This window comes from Mycteria americana, chromosome 5, assembly GCF_035582795.1.
Source record: "Mycteria americana isolate JAX WOST 10 ecotype Jacksonville Zoo and Gardens chromosome 5, USCA_MyAme_1.0, whole genome shotgun sequence".
NCBI lineage: Eukaryota > Metazoa > Chordata > Aves > Ciconiiformes > Ciconiidae > Mycteria > Mycteria americana.
In genome coordinates this window covers 32746381-32764116 of record NC_134369.1, presented here as the reverse complement: position 1 = coordinate 32764116, position 17736 = coordinate 32746381, and the positions used below count along the sequence as shown (strand labels likewise).

The 17736-nt window shown below is 39.2% G+C and overlaps 2 protein-coding genes across 3 annotated transcripts in view; both read right to left on the bottom strand.

The window, feature by feature from the left end:
* CAPN3 (calpain 3) overlaps nt 1-17736 on the bottom strand; it is a 233842-nt gene that overhangs the window by 41837 nt on the left and 174269 nt on the right. The gene's annotated exons all lie outside the window — the stretch shown is intronic.
* The window catches only part of GANC (glucosidase alpha, neutral C), a 30014-nt gene that overhangs the window by 11391 nt on the left and 887 nt on the right, over nt 1-17736 (bottom strand). The window contains exons 2-17 of one of the 2 annotated variants that reach the window (XM_075502778.1): nt 17060-17122; nt 15403-15511; nt 13690-13817; nt 12972-13154; nt 12056-12104; nt 10540-10606; nt 9046-9142; nt 8281-8461; nt 7310-7463; nt 5850-6085; nt 4511-4637; nt 3496-3575; nt 2463-2606; nt 1964-2060; nt 1478-1579; nt 736-979 (exon numbers count right to left, since the gene is read on the bottom strand). In XM_075502778.1, coding sequence (XP_075358893.1) covers nt 736-979; nt 1478-1579; nt 1964-2060; nt 2463-2606; nt 3496-3575; nt 4511-4637; nt 5850-6085; nt 7310-7463; nt 8281-8461; nt 9046-9142; nt 10540-10606; nt 12056-12104; nt 12972-13154; nt 13690-13817; nt 15403-15511; nt 17060-17122 — 2061 coding nt within the window. Of the gene's footprint in view, nt 1-735; nt 980-1477; nt 1638-1963; nt 2061-2462; nt 2607-3495; nt 3576-4510; nt 4638-5849; nt 6086-7309; nt 7464-8280; nt 8462-9045; nt 9143-10539; nt 10607-12055; nt 12105-12971; nt 13155-13689; nt 13818-15402; nt 15512-17059; nt 17123-17736 lie in introns of those variants that run through there. The other variant, XM_075502779.1, reaches the window with a different exon arrangement.

The window sequence follows — 17736 nt, the reverse complement described above, 5'->3', positions numbered from 1 at the left end:
CGAAACTTGGGAGATTTATTGTATTTGCATAACAATAAGTAAAGGGAAATGTGGTGAAAAAGGACAGTTCAAGGGCAACTTCAAAGACACAGCAATACCAGGGAGATTGACAGTCATCTCTTGCTGAAAGGGTTGTTGCATTCAGTTCCACCAAGACACTTCCTTAGAGGTTAGAGAGCAGCAGAATAAAAGTTTATTTTCTAATTTTATTTCTGTTCTAGATTATTAGATTCTCTACTAAAAGAAAAATTATAAGAAATACTGCAGAGATAAATTATCAAATTATCAATATGAAATAAGCTTTTAAAACAGTAACGATTCAGCAGTAACAAATATTTTCATGAGGGGCAAAATGGCCTTTATTTTTTCGGGTCAGCAAGTTCAGAGTCCATTAAACACTGTTTTAAGTGTGGGTTGGAATATTACGTCATGTTCTTTATCATAAGGAGAAGTTTGGAGTCCACAGTACTGTAAAAACATGCTTAAAGACTGTGCAGTGTTTATTGAATTAGTGTGTTCCAGGTGTCATTTGGAAAAAACCCCAAAACATGTAATTTTCCTCCGAGAACCCTACCAAAGCTTGCGGAATACATGAAAAGAGAATTTAGTATTTTTTGTGTTTTTCTTTTTAATATTTAAATAAGTAATCACAAAAGTAAGAGATGGTAATTTAACTTCCCTCCGCCAAGTAACTTCCTGGCGATAATCACTAAACCTCCTGACTTATGCTCTTACCTCATAACCGGTTCAGCCGCTGTGTGTGCCCGATAGAACAGTGTGTATAAGTATGGCAGGAGGACGTAGCGCTCTCTAATGGCTTCCCTGATGATCTGGGTGTTCTTCTCCCCAAAGAGCCACGGTTCTCGCCGTTTGCTCTCCATGTTAGAATGACCTCTGAAGAAGGGCTGGTAGGCTCCAGCCTGATACCAGCGAACAAGTAATTCTGGTTCTGGATCTCCAATAAACCCTCCCACATCAGCTAGATATTGCGCAGACAAATAAAAATACACATTTTTGGAATTATTCTGAAAAATGTGAAGTTCTCCTCTAACAAATATTCCAAGTGTATAAATCCATGCATTTCACAGTGTGCTTGCAGTTCTGCTGTTGGGCAGCTGCTTGTCCAAATAAGAGTGGAAAACTTGTGTAACAAGTTATTCTTTAATAAAAATCTCAAGAGAGCTTTTGGAGGCTGAGTGCCTTCCCCACTGACAGCGGACTGTTACAGTGATGCTACGGAACACTACTGGAGGATCACTGCTCCAGATGGAATGCAAACACTACATAAGAGTTAGTGGAGAAATGATGAGCGAGAGCCAGGTTATTGGCTCCTGAAACCAGACTAACCTGTGAAACTGCCTGGAAATGCACTGGACTGTTGAGCTTTCCACCATCTGTGTTGAAGTCTATCTTGGGATACAAGCTTGGTGGCACCAGTGATTTATGCATAGTGAGCAACTCCAGCTAAACACCTTACCTCCACAGAATGAAATCCCTGCCATGCTGATGGTGAGAAGCATTGGAATGGATATTTTCAAGTAACTCCACTCTGCCGTGTTGTCTCCAGTCCACACTGCCCCTGGAAATACCCAGTTTCAGCATTACACAGGAAAGTTGGGCATACGCTTCAGCTTATGCTTGCAGTTAAGGAAAGAAGACAAGAATGGTCATGAACTACTGGTGAACTGCTGTTCATTGCAACTTTTTTTTCTTTATACATGCATGCTTCTGAAATATGCAATAAAAGCAGGTAGTGGTTTGTCACAAGACACAGGTCGTTATTCTGCCTTTAACTTGTGCACACTTTGCCAGCCTCTCCTGACTTTTTTAATCACTTGCACTCTTATGAGCTCACCATGTCAGTATTTTTAAGATAGTTTCCATCCTCTCTAGACTTAACTACTACACACCAAACTTAATAGAACAAAGCAGTGTGGAAGGCATCCAGCTAGTCCTTACTTACCATACTTCTGTGATCCAGCGAAGAAAGATCGTGTGAGGACAAATGGTCTCTCTTTTCCTGAAGAACGTCTGATGAGTCCTTCTGCAGTTGCCATTTGCTGAAAATCATTAATATAAAAGTCATGAAGACAAACTCTATAATTAAGGTATTTGCTATGCTGCCTTTTTAGCCCTTGCAAGGCAGAAAAATTAAGAAATCTGTACTGACAAATAATACCTATTATTAAAGCAACACTTTCTTACTAGAGTATACTTGAACAAAAAAAATTATTAATATCGTCTAGTCACAGCCAATGTCATTTACATTGTTATGGCAGAGAGGCACAGATGTTGTCACATTTTCTTGTGACCAATCAGAGTTTATTTCAACTATAGCAATATCCAGCACAGCAGAGTTTCAGTCCTTGATGGAGGTTACAGAATACCTACTACTGCGTAAATTACCACATTAGACATACTCCATGAGAATAATTGCTGGTGTGTGTCTCCAGGTACTCTACCTGGTAGAATCCATAGAGGTTGTGTACTTCCCGATGCTCCCAGTTGTTGTAGTGCACAGCATCTTTCTGCATTGTTAGTTCTGCTCCTTTGAAGACTGAAGGCTCATTCATGTCATTCCATACAAAGAGGATATTAGTGGATCCCTATGACACAGGGTGACAATTAGGATATAACAGAGCCATTGCTGTGACTTAGTGTGTTTATCTCTAGTGGGTGTCAGACCAGTCTGGGGTACGAGTAGAAACAGCAGCAGCAAAGCAAGACATCGTAATTATACTCCTGTGGTCACTTGAAAGCTGCCAGTCATTCATCTCATCTCCCTTGGTGGCCCTTTTGGTCAGGGTGGCAGCCTACAAGCCCAGTTGACTTTTGCAGTTCTTACAAAACTCAGCAGGTACTTGTTATTCCTGCCTTCTGGTGAGGGAAAAGAGGCAGGGAAAAGAGAAGTATTAAATAGCCATGAGGAAAAACATCAGAGAAGGCCAGAAGAGAACTGGAGAGGAAAAGCAGCATGGGAAATGTCTACTACGCACGTCTGCTAGGGGAGTGGCTTCAACAACCCTACCGCAAAGCAGAACTTTGGGGCGGGGAGGGGGAACTGGAGGTGATCCATAGTGTTCACCCAGACACTTTCAGCACTAGGCAGGAGTGCTGGAAGGAAGGTCAGGGTCAAGTGACCATAAGCTATGACAGAGCACTCCCACATCAATCCTTGTGTGCTATCATGGTAGTAAAAATTGGAACTGCAGCAGCTGTGTTAGATTATGGGTTCCTAAAATGCCTGTAGTTTGTCCATCCACTGCTGCAACTAAGTGAGCAGGTTCACTGGTGGCATATGGATTCCAACTTAGTGTAGGCAACTTCAGGGAGAAAATTCTTCTGTGGTACTTCAGCTTATCAAGATATTTTCCTCTACATTATGATAATACAGCTACAAAAGCCACCAACTTGCTTAGCCAGTAGTTTATCTTCTCTCTTTTCCCCATTTTCAGGCTTTCTGGGATATGTAGATCAGAGCAAACAAATACACACCTTATATGTTTTGAAGGCAAATTGATCTGCATACCATTTTCGCACTTCAGGATTGGTGAAATCCAGGTAACACGAGGAACCTGTGGATGTGGAAGATCCCAGTTATTTACCTAATTTTAAGAGCATGCATGCATTGTCTTTGCACCTAAATAGAGCAGCCTAAAGCTAGGATGCTTTCCACAATGGGCAGCAATAATGTGGTTGCTGTTGTTTCTGAGACATTTTTTGTTTCTATTGTTTCTCAAGAGCAAATTCCAGGTTGACTTGGAACTCAGTACACCCCTTGCCATGTTATGCAGACCAACACACGTAGATTCTGGAGGCCTGAAGCTCAGCACCATTTAAGGATGACTGCTAGCAGTTTGAAATACGTTCATATGTGAACAGGGAGCCAGGGAGAGACAGCATCCCTGGTGTTCTGAGCTCAAACAGGGAAGTGTCACTGAGAAGCTGAATAACTACATCATGCCATGCTACTATAAGTTGTAATATGTCCTCGATTTTTCCCATATCCATTCCTTTGCCAGGATTGTGGGCCTTCTGTCTGCAAAGAAGGGGGACAACCTCCTTTGCCTCCCCGCAATGAGATCTCCTCATGAAAAATAACATGTCAAATCACTACATTATGATTGAATCAAAGTCTTCAGTATCAGGGTTCACTTAATTCCATCCAGCCTACATAAGCTGTGCTCACTGCAACAGACCAGACTGCATTTCTGTTACCCAAGACAAGCTGGGAAGAAGGATGGCTGTTCTGATCAACAAATCCGCCTTTTTTAGCTCTAGGCACTGGGACTATCTGCAGAGCCAACAGGCATAACAGAGGAATTTGTACAGCTGAGGCAATTAGAACATGACTGTACCAAAGAAACCGCAAAGTATTTGAAATTATTAATTCCTTGCAGAAAATGCAAGGAATGTAAGAATTTAATTCTACTTCCACGGGTCCCAATTAAACTATTCTGCAAATTTTTTAAAATAAACAGCTTGAAATGTAGACAGAATGTTTTTTTACCTGGCCAACAGATGCCCTCAAAATCTTGCCCATTTCTGTCTTTCACAAAATATCCCTTGTCTTTTGCCTGTGAATACAGGGTATACGTGGGATCAACCTTAATGTGGGGATCTACAATGACGACAAGCTGCCAGGATAAGAAAAATAAAATGCATCATTAGCATCAACTGTACTGAATAAAACAGTACAAGTTCACTTTTGATAAGGCAGATAATGATTTCACTCAGGTACAGAAGGTAGCTATGTCACTAATTTTAGAAAGCAGTTACCAGTTCTTGTATATACTGTGCTAGACTTATGTATAATAGCTGAATTTACAAGGAGGGCATGAATTCATGCTTACCTCTCTGAAATAAGGGCTAAACCCCATTGTTTCAGATAAAAGCAAGTACTCCAACCCCTAAAAACACTATGTTTAATTCACTGCTGTATTCTGTGAATGGGAAAATATCTGACTTCCATGTTCATGTCCCTGTTTAAAATAATTTGCCTTAAGACATTTAAATATATCTTAGTTTGTATAGCATACAACAGCAACAGAAGTTTCTAACTTTTTTAAACCTCCACGTATTGTATCTTGCAGTTACTTTCTGGTGCCATTAACTGCCTTGCTGTAAAGCTGAGAAAGTGCTATAGCTCCAACTAAGAGATTATAAAATTTGAATGCTATTTCAACAGTCCCCTGTTCACTGGCTTTTGGCAAAGATCAAGCATTAAGCAATTCTACAACTTTTAGATATTAACTGTGTACATTTTAATAACTCCATAATTCCAAGGAAAATATTTTAGCTGTAAAAGCAGAAATAAAGACTAACTAAGCTAACAGACTGCACATCATACCAGGAATTCACCAGAAGGAAAAAACATTTAGTTTATGGTAAATAATCATATCAACATAAAGGACAAATCTCAGTTAGTATAAGCAGAAAATAAAAACTATTATCAGTACAAAGAAAAGCTGAAGCAAGGATAGCAACTACCAATGGTGAAAACTCATGTTAAGTAGAAAAATTTTCTACTGCGCCCATCAAAGACAGTATTGAGCTGCTTCTGTAAGACGGAGCTTCACATGGGTCAAACTTAGCCTGATGGTCAGGGTACAGAACAAACTACAAAATAATAAAACAGCATTAATAACTGAATTAAACTGAATAACTGAAATAAAACTGAATTAAACAAGATAGCTGGTGCACTGGAAGCATCACCAGACCGCAACACAGTCTAATTTACTCTGTTGTAGTTAAACTGTTTACAGTATCTGAAGTACCTTGGTTAAAGCTAGATTGGGTAGCTTCACACTACAAAGAAAGATTTTCTTTCTTCCTGCTATATTATTTACCTTGCGTTTTTTCTTCCTGAGATATTCTTGCATCTTTCTGGGGTTCTGGAATTTCTTTTTGTCCCAAGTAAAATACCTCTTGCCATCTGTGTGCTCTATGTCCAGCCATATCACATCATAAGGAATGTCATGTTCATCAAAGCCAGCATCTACTGCCTTGACATCTTGCTCATCCTCATAATTCCAGCGGCACTGATGGTAGCCCAGAGAAAAAAGGGGGGGCAGGGCTTGAGTGCCTAGGAAGAGTATATGAATGAAGATAACACTGTTAATGCCCTTCAGAATTTTATCTAGAGACTCTAGAAAAGTTAACATGATTAATACGTATCTGTCTGGAGCTAGAGAATGCTGGCCTAAGTTGAGTCTAGAGCATGTTCTTCATACCAAAGTGACTGAACTCTTGAAATAACAAACATTACAATGGGTCAACAGCCAGAAAGAGCAGAGGGCTATAATGATAATACAAGAGTGAGAAGGAACTTGCTGTTCCATGATGCTGAAGTGTTATTCCAGTAACCAATATAAATTTCTTCTTTAATTTTTTCTAATGTAAAAATATTGTAGATTAGCTTAACTGTCATTAATGCAACCAATAAATAGATTTTAATCAGTAGAATGAAATTCCTGTGACTGCTTGAACCTAAGTAGTGTAAACAGGCCCACAGGTGCTGCAGTACAAGGAGAACCACGGAACCGCAATTGTTAGGAATTTTTAAAATTAGAAAACATGTATGTATGTATGCATATGGCAAAAGGGAGCTTGGAAACTTTCCCAAGTGTGCACTTCTGTTTGGCAAGATCCTCTTGCGATCTGGCTACTTTCCTATTCCTCTTCAGCTGAACCACATTCTCTCCGTAACATCTGTGCAGCAAACAATCAATGCTAACATGCTAAAGAACTACCAGGGATGTTTCTGTGCTTTTAATTCTCTTTAGTACATAAAGAATTTTGCTTTCATAAAATGTTAGTCCCCTTGCCTCCATTTTTTTAGTCTCTTCCTGAGTCTCTTGCTTCTTTCCTTTCCCATATCTGCACGCCATCTCTGCTCCCTTCCCTAATGGACACACTGGACAGCTACCTATCTTCTTTCTCTACTCTCCAGGATACACATTACTCTATAACTTCAGTCTTTTCTCATTATAAGGCAGCCTGTCTTGATGGTGACTGTCAGTTCTAGCCCCCTGTGTCTCCTCTCTTCATCTAAGGGAGCAGTTTAGATAGCAGTAACTACGCTGGCTTCTCAATTAGGGCCAAGTTTGACCAGCAGCAGATGCTAGGGAAAACAAAGATGGGGGCCTGTCTTCACAAAGCACCAGCCTTTGCTCTAGCGTTTGGGAACAACTGGCTTCCTGCATACAATGGGCTAGGTAAATATTAACCCACTCTTGGGTACAGCATGTTCCTCAGAGAATCTCCCAGGTGAATGTGCCGTGCTGAATCCAATTATGTGAGTTAGTACCTGTCAGTTGTGCAAACTGCTTGAAGATATCAAACGCAGTGGGTCCCATCAGCAGGAAAACATCAATGATCCCACTTTCGGACATCCAGCGCACATCAGTTTGAGGCACCGCTCTGTGCTTAGCAGTCTCTGCAGCAGATCCAGATGGCATGTGCTTTGAAAGAAACCAACGTAAAACTGAGTATCTCTCTATCAAACTTTTGTTCAATGAGGGAGCAAAGATGGAAAACCACAAAACTCACTAACACATACCTGGCAGGTATTAGGAATACACACTGAACGTTTCTTAAATATCTTTCACAATCCCTTTACCTTGCATACTGCTTATACAAAATACAGAGTAATAGTTAATGAGGAAAAATGGATAATGAGGGGCAAAGTAATTGAAGCTTTTCTGTAATTAAAGCCTATGCATTTTCTGCAGGATCTCTGAGTAATATCTATAACTATACCATGAGTAATAAAGAAAATTAATAATTTTAACCATGTAATGAAGTGGTGGAATAAAGCAAGACTTTTTTTTTTTCATTGTTTCAATTTTAACAGAATTCATATGTTTGTGTTTCAGGAGTTGAGTGAGTTCATTTCCTGAATATGTTTCCTGAAGGTCAATTACTTTCCACAGAAGAACGAGCCTGCTAAGGAGAAATGTGTGGCAATTCCAAGAATTTAAAAACTCAGAAAAATTCTTCAAATCCAAGAGATTGTCAAGATTTTTGTCCATCCTTTTTTCTCCTGTAGTCCTGCTAAGATACTAGTTCTATAACTTGACTCTTCAAAGGAGTAATCTCCTTGTTCTTTTCAGTGGTTTAATACAACAAATTTAGCAGTAGGGAGGACAGGAGGAAGAGACTGACAATTCTTATTAGGGAGCAAAAGATAAATCTCCAATAATGTTGTCATGTTCCTATTGGCCCTGCCCTGGAGTGTTTTCTTTCATTATTAAATTCTGAGGAAAGTGAGCAACTCACCTCAGCTACTGCCTTTGTACTAATATCCACCAGCGTTTCTGAAGAGTTCAGCCAGAAGATCCCTGAAGTTCTGTTAGGCTTGTGTGCTAAAAGAAGGGGCACTGATCCATAAATGCCTATTTTGTCATGTATCTTGTGGCCAAAGATATCCAAATTATAAAGCCGGTAGGCATCACCATCACTAGGACAAACAAACAGATGTGTTTGTTATATGTAAGCATCCTGCAATAGGCCAATTTTAGCTCTATTGCCATCCCACTATACTCAGTGAACACTCAGTGAACACTCTGTATTATGGTCTTTTGTTTAGCATCCAGAGCTGAAATGTGGACAGCCTAGATTACTGCTTCTTTGCTTTGGTCCTAGCTATCTGAATCAAACAACATTTTTGCTGCCAGTGAAACTACTGCTCATTTGGTCTAAGTCCTAAAATATGAATTCTGAACTCTCCCATCCTCCCATGGAGTTGCTCTTTTAAGAGTTCTGCTTAAACATGACTAATCCTGAAATTGTGAAAAAACTGCATGGAAAATTGACAGAGAACAGACGGGGTCATTCATGAAATTGCAGGGCGGAAAGGGAAAGCAGAACAACTTACTCCATGTGGACAGGGGCTATGATTCAGCTTACTGTATCACTAAACTAAAATATACACTATATAATATACATATATCAAGCTGTTGTCTGCATTAAATTATTAGGACAATGTTACAGCTCTCCTCTACAAAAACAATACTGCTTTAACTAGCAATCTGCCACCTTTACCTGGTGTTTTTGAGAAGAAGTGCTTCTGTGTGTTGTGGTATTCCATAAACATGGTCAAATCCATGTAAAGAGAAGTCCATACCTACAGAACTAGGACCTGTGGGAATAACATTAAAAGAGAAGACCACAGAGTTCTATTCTCATGCTTAGCTGAAAGCAACAGAGCAGAGCAACCTAACTGAAAAAAAATATTGAAAAGCAGGTTTTAACAATTAGCTCTTTCATACTTGCTTTCAACTTCACTTCCGTTATTACTTATGTACTATAGAGGTAATGTTTTAAACAGATTTTATTGTATTTATTCTGATTTTGATCAGCTTAAGAAGATAAAATGAATCACTTCAACAGAAAAAATATACATGTAATAGTGGGTCACTTCTTTACTCTGTAGTGAAACTGCTTAAAATTATCTCCTGTTTCTACCCCAGTACCTACAAGCCAAGCTTTGCAGCACAGTGGTACAGCAGAGTGGACTTTAGAGTCAGAGTTGCCTGTTTTCTACTGCTCTTCTCTTCAGCCTCAGCCAGGGGAGTAGCATGCACAAGAGCCTCTGCCAGTGATATCATCTTGTCACATTACTGAATCCAGAGCAACTTTTGGCAGGTGACCAGAGATCCTGTAGACTGACAAGCAGTGGCTTCAGGATCAGAACCTGACCATATGGACTTCACTCCTCCAACACAGAGAAACAGAAAAAAACATGATGCTGGCCTAATACATCAGATACAGCATGAACAAGGGCAACAGCTTCCTGCCCCTCTGTGCCTTTACTGTGAACTGAAGAAGCCCCTGTCACCAAAAGGAAGCTCTTTCAGACTTCCCTCTCCCTACTGCAGCTGCTGGGTAGCACTGGTTGCTATAGAAGTGCGCATGATAGTGGTAATGGACAAAGCTAACCAACTCAATTAATGCAGAATACAACTGGACAGATAGCAGATGGTCATAAATTTTGGTAATTAATAATTTAAATTGTATTTGAGCTACTGACCTACAGGTTTCTATAAACTTCTTCTTATTCCTTAAGACTGCTCAGTATTTCCTTTTGTAGCCCCCCACTTAAAGTGTTTTTTCTGTGACGATTATTAATGCTTAGGTAGCATGATTTCTGATATGCTGTGAAAATAAACTACAAGTGAAATCAATGTTATGCGCTGATACTAAAAGAGAAAAAAAAGAAAATAAAAAGGAAATAACGCATTATATACCAGTCAGCCAATGCAGATAGGGTTATGCTGTGTCAGAAATGGTACACAGTGAGTTGACAAAATGGGTCACATTTAATGTGTTCCCTCCTGAACAGAAATCTAATTAATATTTCCAGTACTTTTGTCAAATCTGTTACCCATCACTGATATCTGATAGGCAAGTTAAAAGGAGGAGTGAGCGAGACACTGATAAACATTAAACAGCTAAACAGAAAGCAGACAGAAATATGAATGAACACAGGTATATACAAAGCAGTAAAGCTGTTTTCAGAACTAGACTGAGACTTACCATGAGCTTTGATGTCTAAGAAGGTGCCAAATTTCTCTTGCCAGAGACCTGTATCCTCTTGTTTCTCCTGCATAAACAGAAATAGCTAAGCCTAGCAAATGCAACTGCTCACACAATCTATTTCTAAGAAAAATATGTTTATTCACATGAGATTTGTACGTTGTTTATTCACATGAGATTTGTACGTTGTTAACTGTTTTTTTGCCAAATATGGTTAATATAAATAAATCCAAAACACAATTCAGACCCTGCTGCAGGAATTTACACTGAAGAACTGACATGCTAGTGGAGCACACATGCACTCTGCTACAGCATAAAAGTAATACCTGAGGTCTTGGATAGAATCACAGAATGACAGAATAGCCCAGGTTGGAAGGGACCTCAAAAGATCATCTGGTCCAGCCTTTCGTGGGAAAGGGAGCCTAGATGAGATTATCTAGCACCCTGTCCAATTGCATCTTGAAAACCTCCAGTGATGGGGACTCTACCACGTCCCTGGGGAGGTTGTTCCAGTGAATGATTGTTCTCACTGTAAAAAATGTCTTTCTTCTGGATGTTGAACATGATTATGAAATGCAAAGATTGCATGGATGGACCCAAACAGGAAAACCTAAACAAACAGAAACAACCCACTCCCCTAAACAGTAAGGGTCAGACAACAAAAACTCTCCAGACTCTCTGGAGTCCTGTGTGTGTAACTCATACTTTTAGCCTCCTTCAAATTTTGAGCCTTGTGCCCTGCCATTCCTTGTCCTAGAATTTCCACTTTTTGCAGTGTCTTTCCTCGTTTTCTATATTCATCCCAGAATAAGCGGATGTGGCCTCTTGCAGTTGTGTGACTCCCCCAAAGCGAGCACGCTCCCTGGCAGAACCCAGAGTTCAGACACAAGTATGCTGAAGGCAGCATATCTCCTGCCATTTATAACAGAATGGCGGAGTAAGCAGCCATCTGCTCTACAGGAGGCTAAAATTATATCATGGACATAACTCAGCCTCCTGAGAAAACTGGCATGTGCCTTTATGCACTGCCAGGACCTGGTCTTTTTTCAGAGAGAATCTTACTTCTGTATTAAGCATGAATGTTGTGGAGGTATATTTTTGGACTGTTATAAAACAGGTCTCGTTCTTTTGAAATTCTCTTTGCAATGAACAGGGAATTTGAAAATGACCAAATATCACCACAAAACTCCCTTTTACATATCTACTCCAAATCAAATGAGAGAACAAAAGAGAAAGACATTCTAAATAAAAAGGCCACAGAAAAAAACTTTTTTGAGCCACATCTACCTGACTGACACCTTCTACAGCCCTGGTAAAACACATAAACCTTTATTCAACAATGAATTTGCAAAATATCTCAATATGAAATGCCAGGTCCTTCTTAAATTTCACTGGAAAGTGGTTAGAGTATGTTTGTAAACATACTACCAGAAGAAATAATGAACATGTGATTCTAATGGATCAATTCTCTTTTCTACAAAATATTCATGCTGGAATTGGAGTAAGCATGGGTTACCTTACTGGAATCACTTGCTGCCTCCTCCTTGTTTTCTGCTGTAGGTTTTCTAGTGAAAACAAGTACATAGAAATAATCAGTTTATTGTTAACATAAGGAAGGATTTCAAACAGAAAATTCATATAGCATTATGCATTGCCTTATACAAGAGTTTTGGTGCTTGACTATTCTGAAAATTGATGTCATAGTTGTAAGCTCTAACTGGCAAATAATTTTAATATTCAATGTCTTAAAATAACCTTCACTCCATATTTAAGTTAGGTTGACTCCTTGGCCTTTCACATTTATTTCTATCTGTGTCAGTGTTTTACCTGCCCAGAAGATCCTCACTTCTTTGTTACTCTCTGTTATGGGCTCTCTGTTAATTACAATTTTTGAAATAATGCTCTCTAGGAGAGATGCTTGCTGTGCTCTTTTCCTTGTCATGACATGCAGGCACTGTGGTTTATCACCCTTTCAGCACTTTGCAGTGGGATTGACCTGTAAAATCTTGCAGCTATATGGTACATTGTAAGTTGAACAAAACTTCCTTCAAGAGCTTATATGGTCAATAAAACTTACCTAAAGAGTAGTTTAGTCATAAAAGGAGATGAAACTAACCTCATCATACTACCATCACTCATTCCCAAGAAAGACAAGGGGTACCAGGATACTTTAGTGTTTTACAGAATTGGCCATTAAATGAGGTTAGCATTTTGCACGTGGCTGCTGCAAGGGATTAAAACAGTCTGCAGTTAATTGATCTAGAATTTCTTTGTTAAAACTTCACTGTTGTACTTACCGGTATGAAGTAAAAGAGAAGGCAGATTTCAATGCATAAGAGTTTCTATCACAGAAATTGCAATTCCGTAGAATTGTTTATCTTCAGCTACAGCACAATCAGTACATACTACAATGCGATAGACAGATACTGTACCTATCACTGGGAGGTGGTTGTAGGTGCTCAAAATATAACAATCCATTGGAATTCATGCTCACAACAGTCTCACCCTTGGACTGTAGCTCAATCTGGAAGGGGTTTGCTGTGACTTGAAGTTTGTAGTCCTCATTAACACTTGACAGCACCAAAATACCTGCCTCTTTCTGGGATATAAAGAGTCTGGCAAATGAAAAGCAACAACAGCTTTATATCAATCAGCAGCACATGAAATCCACTGTAACCAAATAAGGATTTGAAAAAAAAGATTGGCTGAGAATATCTGCATACATTATAAAAACCTCAAGGCTAACGTTGAGGCAAAGAACCCCAGAAATACATGCTGTGTTCAGGGTTCACTGCACAGTGCAACAGGTGGCTACAGAACTACCATGAAAACTATCCAGCGTTTGCATTCCTTTCACATTAACAGGTAATGCCTTAGGTAAAAATGATGCATGATAACAAGTAGGCTCTTTTCTGATTGGGTCAAACAGCCTCAAGTTTCTTATGTGTATGACAAAACTTTCTCCTATGTATTTAACATGAATTTTTGAAAGTAAATTAACCACATGCATTTTTATTTTCTCTTCCTGTAACAACTTTGTATTGTAGAGAGATAACTGTAGTGTAGCGCAAATGCGGGTGAAGGGAAAACACTCTTGCAAATGAAACTCTGTAAGTTACTAAGGTGCTAAATCATCTTCCCATCACTTACTTCTGGGTGGTAGGTTCCTTTACAAGAACATCAGGAACTTTGTATCTTGCTCTGAGAGGAGCTGCCTCATCAATTTTAAGCCTGAAAATATTGCCTTCTATTTCACAAATTTCTACTTGTAGAAGACCCTGGGAGCAAACAAACAGATAAACTGATAACAAATACCAACTTACTTTTCAACTCAACATCACCAAACACTTACTGTCTGGAAAAAACATGCCTGCTTTCTGACTTAATGTTCTTTAGCATTGCTGAGCAACAATCATCATCCATCTGAATTTGCACCTTACACCAGCTAACTCTACTTCTCCCCTTTGAAGAAGCAACTCTTTTTAAGTGGACTGCCTACATTCAAGTCTCTCTTGGCTAGCATTTTGCAGCTCTCCCCACAAGCAGCATGGAAAACAGGGGTCGTATACACTAATCTCAAAGTCTGGACAATTTCACTACTGTGCTGTCAATGCAAGAGTGGGATACTACTGAGATGTGGGCTCTTTGCAAAAACGTCGGTGCTCTGCGCTCACTAGTATTCACAGTGGTGCTGACACTGATGAACTGTGTCAGAAAGACACCTAAAGAAAATGCATAACACTGCCCTACTCACTGTAACTTGCTATTTTACACTTCAGGGAACTGAGAAGTCACTCTGTTCTACCTCATACAGAATGACTCATTTTTCTTCCATGGAGGATCCCTACACCACAAGTCAGACTTTTTTTCTGTTTTTTCCTTTCTTAATCTCTCCTTCTGTGAGACACAAAACTGGCTGAAGAATTTTGGCCTGATATCTTTTCCCTCTACCTGGAAGCCAATCAGCCTCACTCTCTTCAAAGGCATGAAAGAATGAAAGAGCCATAAGACCAGAGGGAGAGTAGGCAAGAGAGAAAAGATTCATTTGGAGTTCCAGATCCTGCTTCCTAGGAAATATGTTACATTATGCCATCTTTGTATAAACCCTCGAATAGTCTAGGAAGCCACAGAGCCTTCAGTCTTTCATCTGCCTTAAAATCTAGACAAAAAATGGGCTCCTTTTTCTGTGCTGACTGCAAAGAAGGTCAGGATTAATGAGAGGCAGAAAATACATTTATGCAGAGTATCTACAGTGTGATGCTTAGAGCATGGAAGAGAGCTGTAGTTCCAAACTCCCATAATCTGAGGATGGGTTAGGTTACCTGTTCCCTGAGTGAATGTGCTAGCTGCTATGCTGTTAAATTAGAGAAAAAGAAGACAACCCTCTTCCTAGCTGTCTTCTTAAATGCAAAGATGACTTCTTTTTCCCCCAAAACTGTCTTTGAACAAACACAAGAATACAAAGTTATGGTTAGGAGGTGCTGGAACATAGGTCTCCTTATTCCATTACAGAAAAAGAATTTATTATTTTGGAATAGTGGAGAAAACTCTGAAATAAAATCATTTTTCTCAGCTAAGAGTTCTATTCAGATTTTTCATAAAGTCATTAAACATTTTTTTTAATATGTTCTTATATATATGTTCTTATGTTCTTTATACGTTCTTAAAATATCTGTTCTCCTTGCACAGTCTCAAGTTGTCAAATAAATACTGACCAGTAAGGACATCTCTAGGCTGATACTTTGCATCATATCTTAAATATCTACCACTGAAGAATCTCAAAACCTGCAAATATTATCAGACTTGTTGATAATATTCACTGCTCTTTCTGTAAGCAGCCTCTTATGCTAGGTGGGATCTCACCTTATTCTCCTCATGAATAATTTGGAATTTGACATTCTCATCACTTAACGTGACTGAATCCAACAATGCTCGATACAAGGATTTTCCAGGATGTAGAAGTTTCTGACGCCTGTCAAGACAGAAAATTATTTTTGGTCTCCCTAACTGTTGTGGCTTATATTACATAGAGGGACATAATATTGTTAGAAATGTTTACTTAATAATTTTGTCTTGAATTTTTTCAAATACTATTATTATGAGCACTTCAAGTCAAGGAGAAAAAAAAGGAATATAGTTCTGAGCACACATATATATTTATGAATGAGATGTTAGAGGGGTTTGGTCACCCAGCACCATCCTATAGGGTTTTTTTAAACAATAATAGTCTTAAATCAAGTGTCCAACTAAATTCTCAGATGTCCAGTTACATTCTTCTTCTTTCCATGGCCCCAGAAATTTCAGCTGAATAATTTGTTTTTCATTTTCTGTCATATACCCCTGCTTGGTCTGCAACCGCCTAGTGAACACTCTCTACATCCTGTGGTGATGAAGCAGTATATGTTTGTAATCTGTAACCTCCTGAATACGCACTGAGGAAATTGTTTCTCAACAAGCCTGCTGACTAGAGACTTTTGACTACAGTTTTTGGCCCTGATGATATTTTTAGGACAGAGACCCTGAAATAAAGGCTCTTTCAACTGTTTGTAGAATGTTCCTTGCTGAGCCCAGGTTTTATGAACTATTTGAACATAAGTGTCTTGGAGGCTACCTTAAAGGGAAGCTTCTTCATTAGTAAACTGACTTTGTTTCCTTGCAAACATTGCACAAATGCGAGCAATCAGATAAAGGATTTCTTTTAAAAGCATAGCAAAGACAGAATCTGATGCTTGCCAACATGTGGCAACCTCCTGCTGAGAAATTAGATGTGTCAAGTTAAAATGGCGACAGGCTAGAAAGGGCTGGTGTGAAGAGAGGAAGGAGTCCCGCTCCCACTGGCAAAATGTTATTTGGGGTTTTCTGAACATAATTTCCTGCAGAACAGAAATGGATATCTGGAACTGTAGCCCAGTACGTCAGTGGCTAATTGGTATAACACTGGGCAATCATTCCTTTTACCCAGGCAGCATTGGATAGAAGACAATGGAGGATGGGAGGAAAAAAAGCTGGAGGAGAGGTATCTCAATTAGAAATGGGATGAGAAGGATCACTTAGTTTAAGATTAGCTTTAAGGGACTAATGAGCTAGAATTTAGATTTGATGCTGAATTCTGGCCAAGTTACTTGTTCAACAGGACTGTAATATTTTATGCTATTGTTCCAGACTAATGGTTTCTATTGAGAATTCTGTTGTTTTGAACTATGGATATTCAAGAAATATCCACACCGAGGAAACAACCTGCGTCTGAGTGTACCTATAGTTAAAATATTGCTGGGGCTTTGTCAGATGAGAGGACTGACTGTTTTGAATTTTAACAGAAGAGGTTTTGTATGTAAGATTCCGCCTTTTAAAATACGCTGATTATTGCTTGCTGACGGGTGAGTGGAACGCTCACTTTGAAAGATAAATCCTGAAAGCAGCAGACTTGCTGTGATCAATCAATGTGTAACTATTTCCTGTATCTTTTAATATTACTAGTTTAAAAAAAAAAACAAACCTACACTACAATTCTTCTCTTTACCTGTAAAAAGCAATCTGGTTGCATTCCTTAAAGATGCTTTTGTCCACAGCCTCATCTTGGACACTAGAAAGAGCAGATAAAGAAAATGGTTAAATGTGTTCACCAAACACCTGCTGAATGATCAGATGATGGGGGTCCTTCTCAAGAGGCATAAGGATTAAAGAGAGTGCAGATGACTGTGGTGACATAAAATGTGTTGGACTTTGAACTACTGTGTTTGGATATGGGAAGAATTTCTTACATATTTAGTTCCATGCTAAACCATTTCCTTTTAAACCTTGATAATTTTGGCAAACAATTGAACCTGTGACTAACAGAGCTGAATTTCAGCACGAGTGAATTCTTGGGGCTTTGCATTTTGAAGCTAGATCTCTCTCTGCAGTCCTTATAGTCAAATATTATGTTCCAGTAATAAGAATGGAGAAAGAGGTGGGATTGGCAGAAGAGGAGAAATCCTACACTGTTCTCTTCTACCTGCAGTGGGACTGATGGGGGAGGGAGGCTTCTGATGGCCCTTCTGACAGCTCTATGTTATCTCTAGGCTTGAGGTAACTTTTAGATCTGTGAGGTAACAGTAAATTTTTGGCTTGCCTGAAAAAATGGACCGCCAGTAGTGCCTATCATCAAAGTACTTCCTGCAACATGCTGAGTTCAGACACACATGTAAGAGAGTAAGG